This window comes from Streptopelia decaocto (assembly GCF_964273445.1).
Source record: "Streptopelia decaocto genome assembly, chromosome: 3".
Taxonomy (NCBI): Eukaryota; Metazoa; Chordata; class Aves; order Columbiformes; family Columbidae; genus Streptopelia; species Streptopelia decaocto.
In genome coordinates, this window is record NC_138656.1 from 2,660,101 (window position 1) to 2,678,941 (window position 18,841).

An 18,841-nucleotide genomic window follows, 5' to 3' on the forward strand; every position below is an offset into this window, starting at 1 on the left:
TTCCCTTTCTTAGCTACTTGACTTTCAATTCATGTATCAATTTTTTATTTTTTGCTTATTAGCCGGCAATGTTTTTTTGCACTTTGTAATTTTATCTCCTGCTAAGTTAAGGAATGACCATAAACATCTTTATATCCAGCAGCACAGAACACCAGGTCTGTGATATACTGTGTATTCCCCAAGGTTTGGCCGTTTTGTTTTCCTTATAGTCCCCTGTGCTTTGGTGGGGGTTGAGAGATGTGTCCTGCGTTTGCCACCCAGTCTGCACGTAGGGTCTGTGCTTCTTTAGCCGCTGTGGGTGATGCTATTCCCTACCTTGTGACATAATTTTAGGTGGCTTATTAGACTTATGATTGATGACAGCCAAAAGAGGATATACAGCTACTCACTGACATTCATGCTTGCCTTTTAAATATCATACGATATAGCTTCAGATCTCTATTTTACACCCAAGTGCATTAAGCCCCACATTAGCGCATCTCTTCCTCCAAATTAACATACTCCTTTAAATGCACTAATAATTCAGCGGTGGGTTTTTAAACAAATTCTGCATTATTTACCCTTTTATCTTCTTACATTGCTTGCTTCTCAGGCAAACATGAACAGTCCTCTCCACTAGAACTGAATTGTAAGTGTTCCCCGTGCCACTATGTCAGACCCCAGCTATTTGGTTTTCTCTGTGTTTTTTTTTTTCCTCCTTATTAAATCATGTTTACCTGAATACATCAGGTTCATTTCACCTAGGCAGGATGTCCCATTAAGCATGACAAGGAGAAGGTTGTGAGATTAATGCCCTTCTTGAGCCTGAATTAGCGTGTCAGCATCTTTTCAGCCCTGGGCCCGGAGAACATCGGAATCATGCCATAATGGACCTTAGCCTTTAACTGAACTGCTCGAATATTATTCCTATAACAAGACTACTTTTAAAGAGGCTCATTATTGGCTTCATTAGATATGTTACTTGCATCAGTGGCTGTAGTTACTCGTATAATATGGAAGAGGTTAACATAGCATATTTTTTATGTATTATATGGCATATAGCTTGAAGTAGCCAAAAGGTTTATGGCGATGTAATTGGTAGTTAGTGTGAAATTTGTAAGACAAATAGACAATACCTAGGGTAACCCCTATAATCCTCTCCTTTCAGTTTTTTACAGCCACCAAAGGGCCTCATTAAAACAGCAGTCAGCACCTTAGTGAAAAGATACAGTGCTTATAGTGCCCAAATGTGACAGAAAATCTGCATTTTGTAAATCTGACACCTTTGATAGATTATACAGTGTGAAGCCATTGCTTCTAAGCATTATGATAACGCTTAAGGTTCTCTTCTGAATCCAACCGTGCTATATTCACTGGATATAACAATGTGAAAAAGAGCTGGTTGAATAAAATAAAGCATGTGAGATGGAGAGGAGCCTTTTTTCCTTTGATACAAAGCTCATCTCACGCAACGGGACTAACAGCCATGGTTGATATCCCCGGCTCCGCTGCTTCTGAGGGATATGGGCGTATAAATATTGGCAAAATAGCTGTTTAATATACAGACGCAAAAAGAAACTCTGCCTACATTAACCAGGTTATATGGCTGCTGGAATGGAAACCTGCGTAGAGCAATGATGGTATTAAGATTTCTTTTTTTCTGTTTTAGGGGCTAAATTCTGCCCTCACTTTAACTCGTGTAAACCCAAGTGGATTCCAGAGCCTTGACTGACTCCTGTTGTCACTTGGAGTCCTGTAAATCTGGTATAATGCACTGGCTTACACGGAATTAAATGGGCAGGCGTAACAAAAACGAGCATCTGACCCAACAAGTTTATTATTCTTTCAGCTCATTTGTAACAACAGTGAAACAAAAATGAACTGCGTACCGTAGGCTTTGAGTGAGCACTGTGGCGGGTGTCTGAAAGCTCGGTTCTTGATAAGTACGCTGTGAGCTTTAGTTAGATATGTTAGTTACTTAAAAACGTATTTGGGAGAGTGAACTGAGCAAACACGAGTTGCCGCAGTTGATTAGTTGCAACTATTTGCTCTACTCGCAAAAGGCGACCTCAAACAGCCAGAGGTCCAAAGGAGTAATTATCGTCTTCCCCTCCATTTCAGAGATGGGCTCAAGCATTTGGAGCTGCAAAAATTTTAAGAACTTGCCAAAAATAAAATGAAAACTATCACTTAGCTCCCATCGCCTCCTTTGCAGCAGAGGAGGGTCTGGATTTTGTTGCTCTGGGGGATGGAATGTAGGTTATGATGTTTGCTTGGGCTCCAAACGTGACAGCTGTTTACCTCTTCATCTGGTAATTGAAAGATTTCCTTTTAAATGAGAGCTGCCGCAGACAAAGAGCGGAGGAGAAGTCGCATTCCGTTCCCTGGGAAAAACACAGCGCTGATAATTCTGAAAGAGGTATTTCCAGCTTAGTCCTTTGATCATTTCCGAAAATGTGCCGCTGTGTGTTTCTAAAATAGGAATGCAAACAAAAAAAAAGGGGAGGGGTGAGATATGTGAAACCCTTTTATTCCCTTTTGCGTCAGGATTTGTTCCTGGTGGAACAGGAACAATTTACCTTTGTGGTAAATTGCTGGTGAAGGTGCAGGATGGGGCCCTGCAGGAACAAGGACTGGAGCGCTCACTGTAAAGGAAGTTTCATTTTGATTTCTGGAAAAACAAACAAACACAAATGCCCAAGAAGCGAACCAGAAAAGAATTTCTGAGCAAGAATTTTCACAACTTGGAATTTAAGTTAAAATAACAAAACAAACACTAAACAAGTGCAGGTCATGGATGTATTTCAATCCAGTAGCAAAAAGGGAAATGACTGGAGTTACATGGAGGATGAACTTGTGGCCATATCTAACATGGGACACTTCAACCTTTCCTTATAGAGACTGAGAACTTTAAAATCAGTGGCCATATTGGAAGTAATCGACAGTTTTCTAAGGCCCTTTTAAATAGAAAAGTCTTTGACTACATTATATTGACCCATGAGGCTGTTTTCTCCAGTAACCTGATTCAGATGGCGCATGTTTCTATTTCGTTGCTGTTTTCCCAGGACTATTATCACAACTACTCCTCTGTTTGTAAGCACAGAGTTAAAACTGTAGAAGGGTGTAAGTTTTCTCCTCCCATGATGTTGTGAAGGACGAACTCGTCGTGTCTTCTGCTGCACCTTTCAGGTGTCAGCACCAAAGAAGTCACTCCCTTTTAATTACATTCCTCGTTTCCAAGTTGTTCCGAATTTTTTGTATTTTCCCAAGTAATATAGTTATTAAAATGCATCCCTGGAGAGCAACAAAATGTTCTCTCTCGTTCAGTATTTGGCAATCAGGAGGTTGGATGGAGGCTCAGGACGGCAACCGGGGGGTTGCTGGGCCTCCTTTCTCACCCGGGGACTTTCTCTCGATCGAATCACTGTTTAATTATAAAACTGAGCATCGTATTTGTTTAAAAATTAATACTTAGATTCCAAAAAATCCTTGCGCATTGCTGTCGCTGATCTAGAGCACAAGGCAAGCCTATGGACCTGTGTTTCTTGTGGGGACAGTGCTGCGAAACCTGAAGGGCCTGATTTAATCCTGCACGGAGCAGCGAAGTCAAATTGTCTCAGTCTGTGGTTCAGTCTTAAGCAACAAAACAGGGCCTTGCTGGGCTGGGAGTAATATTGAAATCCGGACCAGCAAAAACCCTTTCAAATGAACTTTTTCCTGAAGTCCAGGTTTTGATCAATACAATTGCTCGCACTGCCAAACGAGCATTTATGGGTATCATGTCTGGGTTTTTTAATTCAGTGGATTATTCACATCTGTTAGGTGAGAATTAGAGAGTGCTGAAATAATGTATTCTTGTGGTTTAGATCTATCACTGCCAAGGGCTACTGAATAGTAAGTATCAACATCTGTGTTACTTCTTCTTTGAGTTTTCTGATTAAATGTGTCTAAACATTTCAGCTTCTACTGGAAATAAAAACAAAAGTAGTTTGAAGCCAGTTTGATGTAGGATTGCAGCGAAACATACTAACAGCAAGCGTTAGGGGACTGCATGTGCAATTAGCCCTAAATAACATTAACCTAGTGTTGTGATTTGTATTATTGAAAGGCCATCAGGCTCCTGAAACCGTAAATAACGGAGTAAATATAAATAAAGGTACCTGTATTTTGACAGTGATGTTCCACCTCTCGTTCCCTGCATACACAAAAATCATTCAAATGCCTTTTCTTTCCCTGACAAAAATATTCATTAAAAACATTTCACTGTGCTGCCTTTTAATACAGCGCGGGCATTCAACCTGCGCGGGAAGCTCCCGGACCCACACAAATACTGTGTAATTATCTGGTGGCTCCCCGCTGGCTGCTGCATATTCCAGGCACAAAGTGAGCAGCACATTTCTAGAGCCTGACTTCTGTCTTCATTGTCCCTGCTTGGAATATGAAGCTCCACTTCATTATAGCAGACCTGATCAAACTTGATAGATTTAGCCATTATTCTTGACTGTGTCAACTTTCTACAGCTTTTTTTTTTATTATATTTTTTTTCCCTTGGACTCTTTTGTTTTGCCACCCAGGGAATGCATCTTATTTCTAGGCGCTCTGCCTTTCTCTTTTGCTCTGTCTCTCCATCCCCCCACCCCCAAACAAACCAAGGTTTCAGCACATAAAGCTACTTGTGCATCATGTGATTCAAGGAAAATAAGGCTTGCAATTTTTTCTCAATTGTCCTTTATGGTTTTTATTGACTATTTTTTTTTTCAGTTTGTTTCTATAAAAAAAAAATTATACTGCAATATTGACACACAATACAGAAAAGCTTTGAAAATCCTTATTTTCTGTTAGTGGTACAATAAATTTAGCATTGCGAGGATTTTTTGTCTGTTTTATGACAACTTTCAAGTAGCACTTCAGGGTTCATATTTTCAAGGATGATTCAGACAAATGTATCTTATCAAATTTTATAAATCATTACTTGGTTTATTTAACCTAGAGACACATCACCACATTTTCTTTGCAAAAAGCATTAGATCATTCTTTGGGCAAATACAGATGTTAATACAACTGGTTTACCATAACAGATTGCTTTGTAGTTTTTGAGAGTTGCTATGCAACAATAGAGAAGTACGGTGCAGCTCAAACTGGTTTTCAAAGTACTGGGTAAAAAAACAGCATTTTCACCATTAACCTGCACAGATCCCTTGAATCGCCACAAAAGGAGTTAACCAAGAGGTGAGAAATTTGCTCCCGAATTTCTAAGATTTACAGGGTCAACCCATCTTTACTGTTAGTAACAAACACAGTGATTAAGCTTTTCAAGCTTTACATTTGATCTATAGATTTGTCATATCGGCACGTGCATTTCACAGGCATAATAAATGTGGCGAAGCACTTTGCAATTAATTTTGCTTATTAAATAGCAATTACAAATTGTTAAAACTTTAGAAAGAGGTTAGGCTTCTTTCCTTTTGTTTCTCTTTTGGTTGCAGATTAAAAGGGAAAGGATATCTTATAATTTCCAACAAGTTGACTGCAAGATCCTTAGTGAGGTATATTGTTTAGCAGCATTTAAATACTGTTAGGAATTGGTGTGAGTTAAATTTAGTGTTATGCTTTTTAAATTAAAAAATCATTATTTTTTAGAGTGGCATTTTCAGTCTCACCAAAAGCTTCTCGGCATCTTAAAATGTAAATTGCAGAGAAGCAACACAAAGGATAAAGAGAAGATTTTGAAGGCAATCACAGTGATCACTTAATTCAGTCTCTGCATATCCACTTGGCATAAGGTAATTAGAGTGCCACATTGCTGTAAAGACAGAAAGCTTAGGGTACCATTCTGACTCACCCAGACGATAATACATGATTAGAAGTCAGTGACAGATCACAACTGCTGAATGACCCACCAAGGTCTTATCAAGGGCAAATCGCATAATTAGCATGCACTTGGCTGGCAGAGGAGTACGGTGCTATTGTTCTGGCACAATCAAATTAGCCCAGCCAATGAGGTCACTGTTCCGTGACCTTAAAGACATTTTGTGTTTTATTTTGCTACCGCAGAACAGGATTAAAAAAAAAGGAAAAAATAAAACCAGAGCACCCCGCGTTAAACTGAGCTGAAGTTCTTGTGGACACTGCAAATATCCGTTGCAAAGGCGTTTTTGGAAGGCGCTCTGCAGGGCAGAAAGGAGGCGCTGCTGCAGGGTGACCCCGGGGACACGGCTGCGCCGGAGCAGCCAGCGAGGCCAGGAACGCGTTTGCCCTCAATGCATCCGCAGCATCCCGCGTGAACCGGGGGAGGGGGAGCCTTCATGCAAACACAGAATCTTCCCTTCGTTATGATAATTAGCACAATTATCTTGATTCGCTCATTTTATCTGTATTTTCCCCAAGGTTTGGCCGTTTTACTTGTCTCCTACCACTCCTCCTCCATAGGGCTCTCAGCTGAGAGCACGAGCGGTTGGGGACAGTCCCACCAACCAGCCTCAGGCGTGTCCTCGGCTTTGTTCTCTAAACAGGAGTATGGCTTTGAATTGATCTGCACACTTGTTGATATGCACCGTATATAGGAAAGCCATTGTAACTTTCAGGAAAAGTGAGAACGTAGCTTTTATCTGTATTCTCTTCCATTAGCCTGCACATATTTGGGCTGCATATCCCAACCTCTCCTGCATAACTGGATCAAAAAGGTCTATAATGAATAGTCTCTGTCATGGCTGGGCCTCTGTCATTGCTTGTCTTTACTACTTTTTTATTTTAAGGCTGGGTTAAGATAGGAACTCTAAAATGTTTATGTTTCATGAATTTAAAGAAGAGCTTTCATGTTGAGTCAAAAGGGAAATGAAAGCACAACATTCAAATAGTTCCTTTCGTATCAAGGGTTCGGTCCGGGGCCTTTTTCAGCTACGAGAGGTGATACGTGTGGTGTTTGTGCGTGACGGGCTCTTGTGAGCCCTCCTCCTCGCTCCTCCTGCATCCCTGCAGGCATCCATACTGGCGGGGACATCACAACAACCACTAGGGATGGTCCAAACCAAGAGCTGCCACCTTGGAGTTTAACACAGGAGAAGAGGTCACAGAGATAGGATCTACTATTTGCAACATTTCTTTTCTGTTCTAATTAGTAACTGTGGAGAGAAAAGCAAGCAATAAAGGCTAAACTGATGCATGTTTGAATAATGTATTTCCAGTGTCTTCCTAGGCATGAAAGCTCACCTTTGAGCCAGTTAAATAATTCTGGATACGACTTGGCTTCCTGTGTACCACGTCTGCTTTATGCAGCTGGTTTGCAGTGGTCACAGCCTCGTACAACAGCTTTGCGATCCTTCCCTCTGCCCAATACATTTTTATTGATAAACAAACCAAGGTTCTTTACTGTCTTGTGGTTTGTAGATAAAATGCAAGAATTTATTAGAGGAAGGAATTCAAATTAAAGATCAGTGATTCAGGGTCTTCCCTAAGAATTAATTCCGACAATACCTTCCATTTATTGTGAATACTTCGGCTGAGTCTGCGAAGTGTGTGCCATTGAAACTTTTCCTTGTCTGGCAGAAAGCTTATTTCTGAAGGTCTTGTTGATTGTGCAAATACAGGAACATTTTCTTTCCTTGAGAATTAATATTGACTGTGTATAGAGCAACAGCACTACTCCATCTATCCACAAAATCATATAAACATATATAATTACTCTGAGAATCTAATCTATTTCTGCATACTTAGTCCGTGTGATAACTTTTGTTTCACTGCATAAAATGATAAATTATATACAAAGAAGCAATTATGGTGGTTCTTGAATGAGAAAAAGCCAGAAATATACACTTTGCAATACAGACCTACTTTTCCTAAAAGGCATTTATTTCTCCAATTTTAAAAACGTTTGTGTTTGTATATGGATGAGTGTCGGTGTGTGGATGTTTACTTGTCTGTTTAGCAATAAAATGAAAAACTGTGTCGTTGTATATACTGCATGTGTAGTTGTATGTATAAGCATATAATAATTCATAGTCCCATAAGCTCTTGGTGGACATTCCTGTCTCAGTCATTCAGCCCCCACCATGAAAGTCCCCTAACAAACAGGATTAAAATTCACTCCTTTCAACCATCCTAGGCATTTATTCCTTCCTTTTCATTGAGCTACATTTGTCTGATTTAACAAGATAAGATTTGAGTGCTGATGCAGCCCGTTGTTAATGCAGCAGCCGCATCCTCCATCCCATCGACACTGTGCATCAGAGGGATGCATAAATCAGGTATTCAAAAAAAATTAGATATGCAGCACACCAGTTTTATAGTCCCAGCCTCAGAAATTGAAATGGCCCAGATTAATGTATTATATCTTACACACTGTCCGAGTGAATCAACTTTAATATATTGAACAGATTCGCAGAACAAGACTTTGTTATCTAAGGAGCACTCGGAAGAAGGAATTGACCTGAGGATTTGATTTGGTTCAGGTAGTTCATGTTGTACAGCAGCATTTGAATAGTTTCACATAAAAATAAAATTTGTATCAGAAATATTTCCCATCATTCTGGGCTGGTTCATATTGAAGCTCTGCGGTGGGGCAATAGTACAGAAACAATGTCCAGCAAAAAGATGATTTTAACCTTTGCTTCAGACATGTCAAAACAATATAATGTAATTTTAATGCAAACTGCTGTTTCACAGCAGAGGCGCTTCCATACACTGACTTTAACTAGTTTAGGTTTATACCGAAAATGAAAAGCCCATTGAATTTCACGTGTGATGGAAACACCACAATTTACTCCAGTCTGCTCCCGGCGCGGATGTTCTGTTGGGAGCCGCGCAGGGAGGCGGCTTTGCTGGATTCTCTATTGACAACCCATAGAACACCTTCACCTGCATCGGGAAGGACAGATGAATGTTAAGGTGTGAGTAGTGGGGCGTCCCCGCTTTTATTTGGAATTACCATTACTATTGGGGCAGAGTTTGCATGGCCATTTGTCTATTGCAAATAAAGCAAAGACCTGATTGAGGAAGATGAGGCATCGCGAGGTGTCGGAGGTGTGTGGTGAAGCATGTTTGTGGAGGCGTTTCTTCTGCATATTCCTTTCTCTGAATTACCTAGTTACTGGGTAATTTGCTAGTAGTTAACAGCAGGTGTATTGTTCAGTGAGTGGCTTTGTAGCTCCTCTTAGTTGTTCCGTTCTATAGAGAAAACCCAACGGGTTTTACTGGGCAAAGAGTCACCTTGTGCCAAAACAGGAGGAAATGGGCTGGGTCCACTGGTGTGTGGGAATGGATGTGAAGGGCAATGATAGCTTAGCACTTCTGTGCCTCTTTCAATATCCAGTGACTAGAAAGTGCTTACACCTGTAATTATACTGTGCTAATTAGCGCTGAGAAGAAATTCCATATTCTGAGTGTGCAGTAGGTACTTTGAAGGGCACTGGGCAGATTTGCTGGGTATTTGCACTCCTCGAGATACAAAAAAATGCCAAATAGCATTTTAAATGATGTAGACATCTAACTCTACTGGAAATCAGTAGGAGCTGGGTGCTTTTCAGACATCTGGTGCCTCTAAAATACGGCCAGGGAGGGCTGGAGTCTTTTAAGCCTGCCCTTTTCGAGCAGTTTATGTCAACCTGTTCGTGCTGTTTACAAGATAGATGTTTAAATAGATAAGCGGAGACTGTGTCAGATCTCATGCCCTTATAGAATAGCAGAGCCTATAGAAAACTTGCTGGATTTTAGCTTTGTCCTGAAGACACAATCCAGCCTGAATTAATTTCCCAGTCTTTATTTATCTTATTTTCTATAGCAAATGTTATAATTTATAAAGAAATAAACTGCAATAACTGTGTTGTCTCTTTTAACTCGATGGTGGTGTGAGAAATCAGGACAGGCTCATTTTCTTTTTGAACATACCCAGCCCACCCCCTGCTCTCGCCCCAGCCACTTTATATGAATTATGGGTCTATCTTCGTTAGGCCTGGTCAAACTTTGTCTGTCTATGCTGATATAAATGAAAGAGAAATATTATTATCAAATTAGCATTTATTGTGTGCTGCCAGAAATGATGATTTTTCAAGAAAACCTCAGGGTCAGGCATCCTTGAAGAGAAATCTTGGTTTATCAGCAAATTCGCCATCCTCTTGTATATAAATAATCACATGTAATTAACATTAAAGGTGCACAGGAATCCAAAGCTAAACTGTTGTAATTTCAAGATATGTTTCTATTTATCCTCAACTTGGGAAGACCTGAATCTTTTGCTCAGTGTGTTCTTCTTGAGTATTGAGACCTGTGCAAATGATTCCTTTTCAGCAAGTGGTGTAAATGTTGTGGTTCTTTGGTGGGCAGGGAGTTGTGGAATTCAGTGCTTTGCTGAGCTGATGGCTGAATTGTCCTGGATTTTGCTAAGCAAAGCTCTCTGTCCTCCAAAGAGGAGATGTCTTTAAAACTTTCCTTCCTTTTTGTTCATTCATACAGAAATCAGAAATAATAAATCTTAGGAAAAAAAAAAATCATACTATAAACTTGTAAATCAGTATGAGTGGAAATATCCAATAGAATTCATGCCACTGTTAAACCATTCAGACAATTAGGAGAACATTTTAAAACCAAGTCACAGTTATTCCGATGCATTAAGTATAACTCTTTAATGTTGCAGAGTCTGTGTCTTCCATCTGTTCCATCAATTAAACCGTACGTTGATCTATGAAGTTATTAGCATCAGCCAAAGTTCCAAATAGATCTGTTTTGCCATGAAGGAAATCCTACATTTAGCAGGAACAATCATGTAATTTCTATTACAGACCTCCAAAAAATAATTTTTCATATTTCTAGACACTTTTCCTTTGATACAAAATCAGATTTGAACATTCTTGTCAGTTATTAGGAGATCTTAGAGGCTTAACTCTGTGTAACCGAGGGGGTTCTGGCTCTGGCGCTTTCCGTTCAGCCTCGAGGAGCAGCTGGGGATGCAGAGACAGTCGCTGGGTTTTCTGAACCATAAACCCACCGGAGCTTTGTTCATTCGCTTGTGGAAGGGTAGAAAATGTAGGAAAGAGGTGAATTATGTTCTTCCAGATGGACTCTGCTCAGCTGATGGGCAACCTTTCTCCTGCAAAATGCAGCTCCTACCTGGTTTCTCGTTTAATTACGATTTGGGAATGCTACAGCTAATAAGACTTACAAATAAGAAACATGTGGATGAGAAGATGCCGTAAAGCGGAGTTAGAGGTGGCAGCAGTTTGCCGTTGTCCATTTTGCTCTCTAGGGCTCTTGTCAGTGCAGATACATCCTCTGAGTTTTAGGGACTGAGGATGGTTATGACAATAGACAGATCTCCAGCTGCAGGTAACGGAGGAGTTATTGGTGCTGGCACAGTCTTAGAAATTTCCTTTTGACAATAGGCTTGATCTCTTTATAATATATTGAACTTTAACTGGGTGACTTTCATCCAGACACCTGCTTCTTCCCAGGGCTCAGAAAGTGAAGGAGTTGCTGCAAGCGTAGGGAAAGGCACGCGGATAATCATATGGCAACTGTCCCTTTCAGGGTTGTCAAACAACATGGGTGACAAGGTTATCTTTGTTGGATCAGAAAGCAGAAATATCTTGACAAGAAAGAGCATCGCAGTGCTTTGAGAACTCCGCAACAGGAAGAAGCAGAAGCGTTGCCAAATAGCCCTTTTCATGCTGGAGTGAATAAGTTGTCCCTTTTTCTTATTAAATACCTTTCCAAGTTGAGGCTCTCTAAGTCTTTCAGGGTGAGCTTGTCCTTAGCCATGCTTTTATCTCGGCAAGGTGTTTGTGCTTGACACACATAGAATATCATTAAATGGCTCTATGAGTCAATTTTTCAAGCCACATTGTCTGTGTCTTTCTGTACAGACTTGAAGTTGGAGATTCTTGTGCAAAGTTAGCTTGTGCGCCTATTTGGATATTAGATTCCTGGAATCCTATGCTCTCTACTTACTGTTGGAGAACACCCCCTTTCTCTTTTCTTGTTGAATTCTTCTCAAACATGATGGGTTTCCAAAGGTTTTAGTCCCAAAGCAATCTAACTGGTCAGGGATTCAGCTGCCTGTCCAATTATCCTTGTTCTGTTGGAAAACTTGCACCAGTTCCTGGGCAATTTAGAGCACCCCCAGTTTCCAGCACATTACAAGCTGGGGGAAGTATGTCTTAATATCTGTGATTACTGCAAATAGTAAACCTGATGTCACTTTCTTGGCTTTCATTCTCCGGGATGACGTATGGAGTCAAGAGTTCTCATTAGTTGTGGATAGCTTTGATTTACAGCAATATGACAAATCTATATTACCAAAGGTAAGCACCTTGTAAAGTAACATTCTGTATATATGGCCGAGTTCTCACGCTACTTATCACTTTCACGTTTTGGATTGGAATCAAACCTCTTCTCTTACCCCAGAGACCGACAGGTAGAAACAGGGACAGAAACACAGAGGGTTAGGAAACAAACCAAAAAAATCAAAATGAAAACAATAGTAACAGGTTAGAATTAAATAATCATTTTCAAAATTGCTTATATGCAACACATATGGCAATTAAAAGTGTCTTCGTATTATAGATTGAATATTTATCAACTCTTCGATATACCAAGTAAATTGTAGTTCAGATGATTCTTGTTTGTTGAGTATGGGTGTGTATAGATGTGTACTCTTCATGAGAGCAAATGTACATCTGAACTTCTTAAATTTCATCTTCTTTTAGAAGAAGCATCTGTGAGCAGATGAGCGTGTTTGAGAGGCTGCTGGACATTGACAAGGTACGATCTTTACCCACGGTGCCCTTTTCTTCAAGAAATAACCTTCCTTTGCAGTGTTGCCCTGTTTTCTTTCTCCATTTCATTCCCAGCACTTTACATGTCCATGTCATCCAAAATACTGCACTTGCCTCATGGTGCCCTTTCTTTTTCTCCTTATATATATATATTTTTTTTTTAATTATTATTTTTATTTTATTTATATTTTTTCTGTGCTGGGGCAGTATTTCTGCATTGTGCCTGCCTCAGTTCCCACACACTGTAATCGCTACTGGTTCCTTTTAACAACAAGATCCACAAAACTGAGATTCTATTGCAGTTTGCCTTGCATAGTCAGATTTTATTTGAATATAGAGTTTGAAATATTTCCTTAAAAAAATTATGAATGCCTGTAAGACTCGAACGCTGACCCCAAAGCAGGGCGGAGCAGGGAGAAAAATGTGCATGTTCCATTTCAACTTTTAGACTTTCTCCTCTTCTTCGCAATTACATGTAAAATGTGTGGAATGATATTCTGGACCAAAAAGCTTGTGTAATTTATTCCATGCCTACTGTGATTTTTTTTAATCTGTACTTTTAATTTCATATACAGAACTTTATCAATCTATCTTGAAAAGCACCCTAGTAGAAAAATCCAAACCTCTTCCTTATCAAGCCTTATTTCTTAAGTTCTTTATGACATTTAAATGGAGGAGATAATTCAATTAATCCATTTTTAAAAAGTAAAAGAGTGTGCCTAGGGTGTATACAATGCCAAAACATCTGGCTCTGAGATTTTGCAGTGATTTCTGCAGTGCTTCTGAAGGATATGGAAGGCAGAGGTGCTTACACAACCAGACCTGGTCCAACTCACATCATCCTCATTTATTCTTGTCCTTTTTGGACGCTTTCACTGAACCTGGTGGTGACGTTTCATGGGAATCAGTAAGGTGGATTTTATACTGATTTAAAACCTGAATGAACTGGAAGGGAAACAACACAGAAGACGAGTTTTTTGGGCTGGAGGACATAATTTTTCAGGTTTCCGGAAAAAATAGTGCAGGATTCTCACCCAGCTGTCATCAAAGGATAATAAATAATAAGTGGGGTAAAGATCACCCCTCCGTGCTTTAGGTAATTTACAGAGCTACCCAGCACCACAGTGTATCAGATCACTTCTGGCTTTCCTAGGAATAAGTGATTTTGCCAGATCAGAAAGTTTGCAGTGGGTATTTCCAAGGGATGTTACACAAAAGGTATTAACCCTTAATGAAGTAGAGTGTGTGTGTGATGTTAATTTTCTTACAGCATTTTTCAGAATGAGAATAGTTGTGCTTCAGTATTCGATCTATTTGGAATTTACTGAATTTAGATGCATAATTTAAATCTTTATACGTGCTATTGTTCCTTATTGGAGAGAAAAAATACTCCTTTCCTCAACATACAGCAATTTGAAAAAATAACATCATATTCCAAAGCAGTGTATCATTTTCCATCTTTTCAGCTGTGATGAGGTATGAGTTTAAGCAAAAAGAATGTGGAAAGAATGGTGATATGTCCAAGAAAATCATGACATTAATAATGTAGAATACGATCAAAAGCATACAAATACCATAAAATACGTACACCGGTGATTGGATTGGTGTGAGTGAAGTGAATATTTCAAGTCTTCCTATTTGCATGTCCTGTCACTTCATGTTCCGAGATTGTGACAGTAAATAAAGCTGCAGTAAAATTTAATACGAATGTAAATCTGAATATGGTAGCCTTGCGGTGATTGTGAAAAGCAAAGTTTCCAAATGCTTTCCAAATGAACACTTCTAACCACAGAGATGTTTTTGGTGCACATTCTAGATTTTCATTAAGGGCCAGCCACACAATACACTCAGTCTAGTAAAGACTGGTAGTAATCTTGAAACCCAGAAGTGGCAGAAATGTAAAGTTTAGTGCCGGTAAGGACTGGAAGAGAGTTTTCCATCAAGTGTTAATGATAAACCTGCTGCATGTGAAAACGGCAAAAGGACGGTGCCTCTTTAACAGGGACTACTATTGGTGCTCCGTGGAGCTTTGCAGTATTAGTAAAGCAGCATGAAAGAGTTGATTTTCATTTTATGTTGTGCTTGTGAGGCATTAACATGATGTTCTTACACTTGTAAATGAATACAGCTCTTGCCTAATCTGTCATTTTAATGCCTTATAGATTTTATTTCACTCTGTGTTGTACCAGATTCTCAATAATAATAATCAACTGCTTTGTTGTTCTCTTGCAGAAATTAAATTTCTGTAGTGAGTGTGCAACTAATAAAAGATGTTGCTTGAGGAAACAAAAAATAAATATGATTAATCATAAAAGTTGTATGTAGGGGGTTGCTCATATATGAAAGACAATTACTGAACCAGTGGTAAATTCATCTGATTCTCGTGTTGTCAACAGCTTAATAACTCTCACAAAGGGTTTAACCGTAGTAGCTTTGTCTATATCGCAGTCTGTAATCACAAATGTGAACCCTGTAGACACTGATTTATGCAAGAGCTATATGCGTGTGTGAGTGCGTATATATCTATATATTATTTTAAAAGGCTATTGACATTATCATGGTGTGTTCTTTTTGGAACTCGGCCGTTTCTCTAAGTGCAGCCATTCTCTTGTTAGGTCAGCGTGTGGTGGAGCATCGGTGGGACGTTCAGAGCCAGACAGTGCGGTGGTTAAACAGTGACCCTCCCATAGAGCGCAATCCTTTTTGGACGTAAGTGGCTGTGAACAGAATAAGGCAACAGGGAACCAGGCTTTTAACCTGCATAATATGTGTTTAAAAGCATACACTTATGTTGTGGCGTTATCTGCTTCTAGTGCAGCCTCATCTTTTGGCTCCTACTTGACAACGTGGCTGCTAATTCTATTTTCCAGTATTGTAATTTCTTATATTTGCTGAAGAATATGCAAAAGCATGCAAACAATCTTTTATAGGAGCGCGGGGGAGTTGATAAGGATGTTTAAGGCTCAATTCCTAAAACAATTTTGCATCCAACAGTTCCCATTAGGCATCAGAAAGAAATAACAAAAGTTCCCAAACAGCTTGGTTTCATTTTAGTAGGAACTGTAGGATATCCAGCATTTTTGCAAACTCTGTTGATTTCTTCCCCCAAAAGGAACTGGAGCTCCCCTAAATAACCAGCTACTGCCCCGGAGATTCGGTACCTCTGGGGATCTGGGCTGTCGCCTTTAATGTCACCTGTGATGCTGCAGCAAGGAGGGTTGTTAGGATAGAGTCATTCCTAGAGCATTTATATTGTTATTGCCCATTTCTCCTTTAGACCTGAATCCTGTGCTGTCAAGGAAAATGGGGCTGTGCAGGGACAGAACTTCTTTCTGGCCTATAGTGCAGAGGATGGACACGTATCTAAGTGACACCATCATGTATCCTCAGCCTCCCTCTTAGCAATCCCAACAGGAACTCTCAAGATTTTATTTTCAGTTTTTCCTACTTCTTGATCAGGCTTTGCTAGGAAACACATCTGGGAGAAAATCTGGAGGTTTTCTTCTCTCATGGAAATGAGAATGTTTGGTGATTTTAAATTCGGACACAAACGGGGAAATAGTTCACAGAAACAATATCATTTTTTAGTTCATTGCTAAATGGCATGTGGTACCATTCTGTATAGTTCTTGATGTTGGTACAGACCTCGTGCTGCACTTGGGTCTGTCTGCTGAAGGACGGGTGGAGGTCAGAGCACCTAAAGGAAGAACCCAGATGTTGGATCTTGAGAAACTCCAAGGATGGAGCCTACACAACCATTGATATTGTCACAATTGACGTGTCTTGAGCACGTAATGGAACCAATGCATGCTGGATAGTACAGGGCTTTTTTGGATATGAACAGTGACTCTAAAATTAGGCATAGTTCTTGTGAGGCACAAGAAGGTCTGGCTGAGCGGCCAGGAACCCCTGGGTTTTCATTTCACTTTTGCCTATAACTTGCTGAGTACGTTCCAGCAAGTCACTTTTACCTCTCCGTCTCCATTTTTCCATTTTTAAAATGGCAATAATAATATTGCCTACCCTACAGGGTGTTGTGAGGATTAATTAGTTGTTGGTACAGCACTTAAAAGATGTAAATAGCCATATAAATGCTGGATATTATCATTATAATGAGAAGCACACGGCACTGTAAGAAAAGAAATGGTCTCAAAATAGGTTGTGTGTGCCATTATGACCCCCCACAAGAATAGCTTCTGGGGTTTATTTGAAACATCAGCAAGCATCAGGCATCCCAATCCATAGTTTGATGCTCTGGTGTAGCAGTTAACATATTTATTTCTCTTCCCAGTTATTTTTTTATAGCCAGTGCAAGTTAGAAAAACAAGCCCAGGTAAACATATGTAGTGGTCCTGCTTGACTAAGCACTTTTATGATGTTTATGTTAAATATATAAGGATCATTAGGAGGACAAGGTGACACAGTCAGTTATTTTGATTGCCTCGAGGTACTTCACCACTGACACCGGGGTTTGAATTCATTCCAATTGGAAATGCCCCAAATTATCATAAAAGTTTGTGTACCTAAAACTCAAATTGCAGAAAGCATTCAAAAATAGCGATGACAATCTGCATTTTGACAACACTCCCTTAATTGTATCGTGTCATTTAGAAACTAACCTGAAAAAAGAAACATCCAGGAGGGCTCACGATGGTAACGGTGACATACTGGAGTCACTGGTGCCACCAGCCAGAGCTCCAGTAAGTGATCTCGGCAAGTCTAGTAGTGCCGCTCGCTTGCCAGGGATGTTAAAATGCCCACCCAAGAGTAAAAATCCTGTCTTTATAGCTCATTGTACAAAGTAGGACTCCAACCATTGTCAGCCAAGTCACTGGGTCAGATCTGATTGCTTTTTTTCCCCCTGTATGAAATGGGAAAAAAAAATGCTGCTCATAGATTTCTGTTTAATAGTGTTTGCCAGACAAAGTAGAATTTTCACAGCGCAAGTTCTATAGCTCGAGAGTCCTATTCACTCAGCATTTATTTTCCAGGTCTTTTATCCACCCTTTCTGGCTTAGAAAGGAAAAAAAAAGTAAAAACAGGGAATTTACCCACTTAAAGCAAGCTTTGCGTCAAAACTGCCTTCTGTGTGTCTTCTTTTAGTGTTAATGAAAGTCCAAGAAGACATTCATAATGATCTTCAGACACAGAACTCGTAAAATTAATATTAACAGCTAAAAAAAGAGAAGTATTTCCCACTCCAGCAAAAAATATATACTCCCCTTTCAATAAATGTGGGTTCTGCCAGGTAATATTTTGTAGGGAGGTGTGATGTAGTGGTATGAACGTAGGTTTGAGTGCTAAAACTATCCGCGTTCTAATTCTGCGTATAATGCTGACTTTGTCTGTGGCTCTGGGCAAACCCCTCACCTCCCCACCCGAATTCTCTGTGCATTGGCAAGGGGGTATTTTTGTGTACAGTGCATCAAGCAGTTGTTATAAGGTGTTGAATTCTATATGCCTGTAAAGATTCTGGAGGAGAAGTTGGATTCCTGGTGAACAATGGGTGAAGTTTTGTCTCGGGATGTTCAGTAAGATTTCAAGTCCCATTTGTTAAGTTTACGAGGCCTTGAATCTCCACAACCAACCTGCAAAACTGAAGGACGTTGTTTTTTCACAGTTCTTCCGCACTTCTTTGTTTTTAATTGTAGATGAACAAAGAAATTCAAAACAGGTCCAGCTTTGAAATTCCCAGTGCGGACTAAGAACTGTCATTAAAATCAACTAGTTTTATCCAAGTGAGGATTAAGCCAAGACTTAAAATATTTTTATTTCATGTTGAACTATTTAGATAAGTAGATTTTAATTTGTATATTCTCTTTGAACAAGTACCACTGCATTTTCCAGAGTCACAAACCAAACCAGATGGTGCGCGATGTTCAGTTCACTTTGTCGGGAAACACTCGTGCCATTTACAAACCGTCCCGGGTACAGGCAGCATCACTTTGCTGTGAAACACAGCGCTGGGCGGTGGGTGTTTGTTAGTGAGAGGAAGAAATACAGACAGACTTTCCTCACAACACCCAAAACTGGGCTGGAAATGGTTGTTGTCATCCTCTAGTCGTGTTTAACGTGAAGGTTCCTCTGCCGAACGTGTA

The 18,841-nt window shown here is 39.8% G+C and overlaps 1 protein-coding gene across 1 annotated transcript in view; it reads left to right on the plus strand.

The window, feature by feature from the left end:
- Nucleotides 1-18,841, plus strand: part of LOC309437568 (uncharacterized protein) — a gene marked incomplete at its 3' end in the record, with an annotated part of 279,930 nt that overhangs the window by 108,370 nt on the left and 152,719 nt on the right. The window contains exon 3 of the mRNA XM_082048111.1: nucleotides 12,675-12,729. Coding sequence (XP_081904237.1) covers nucleotides 12,694-12,729 — 36 coding nt within the window. The 5' untranslated portion in view covers nucleotides 12,675-12,693. The remainder of the gene's footprint in view (nucleotides 1-12,674; nucleotides 12,730-18,841) is intronic.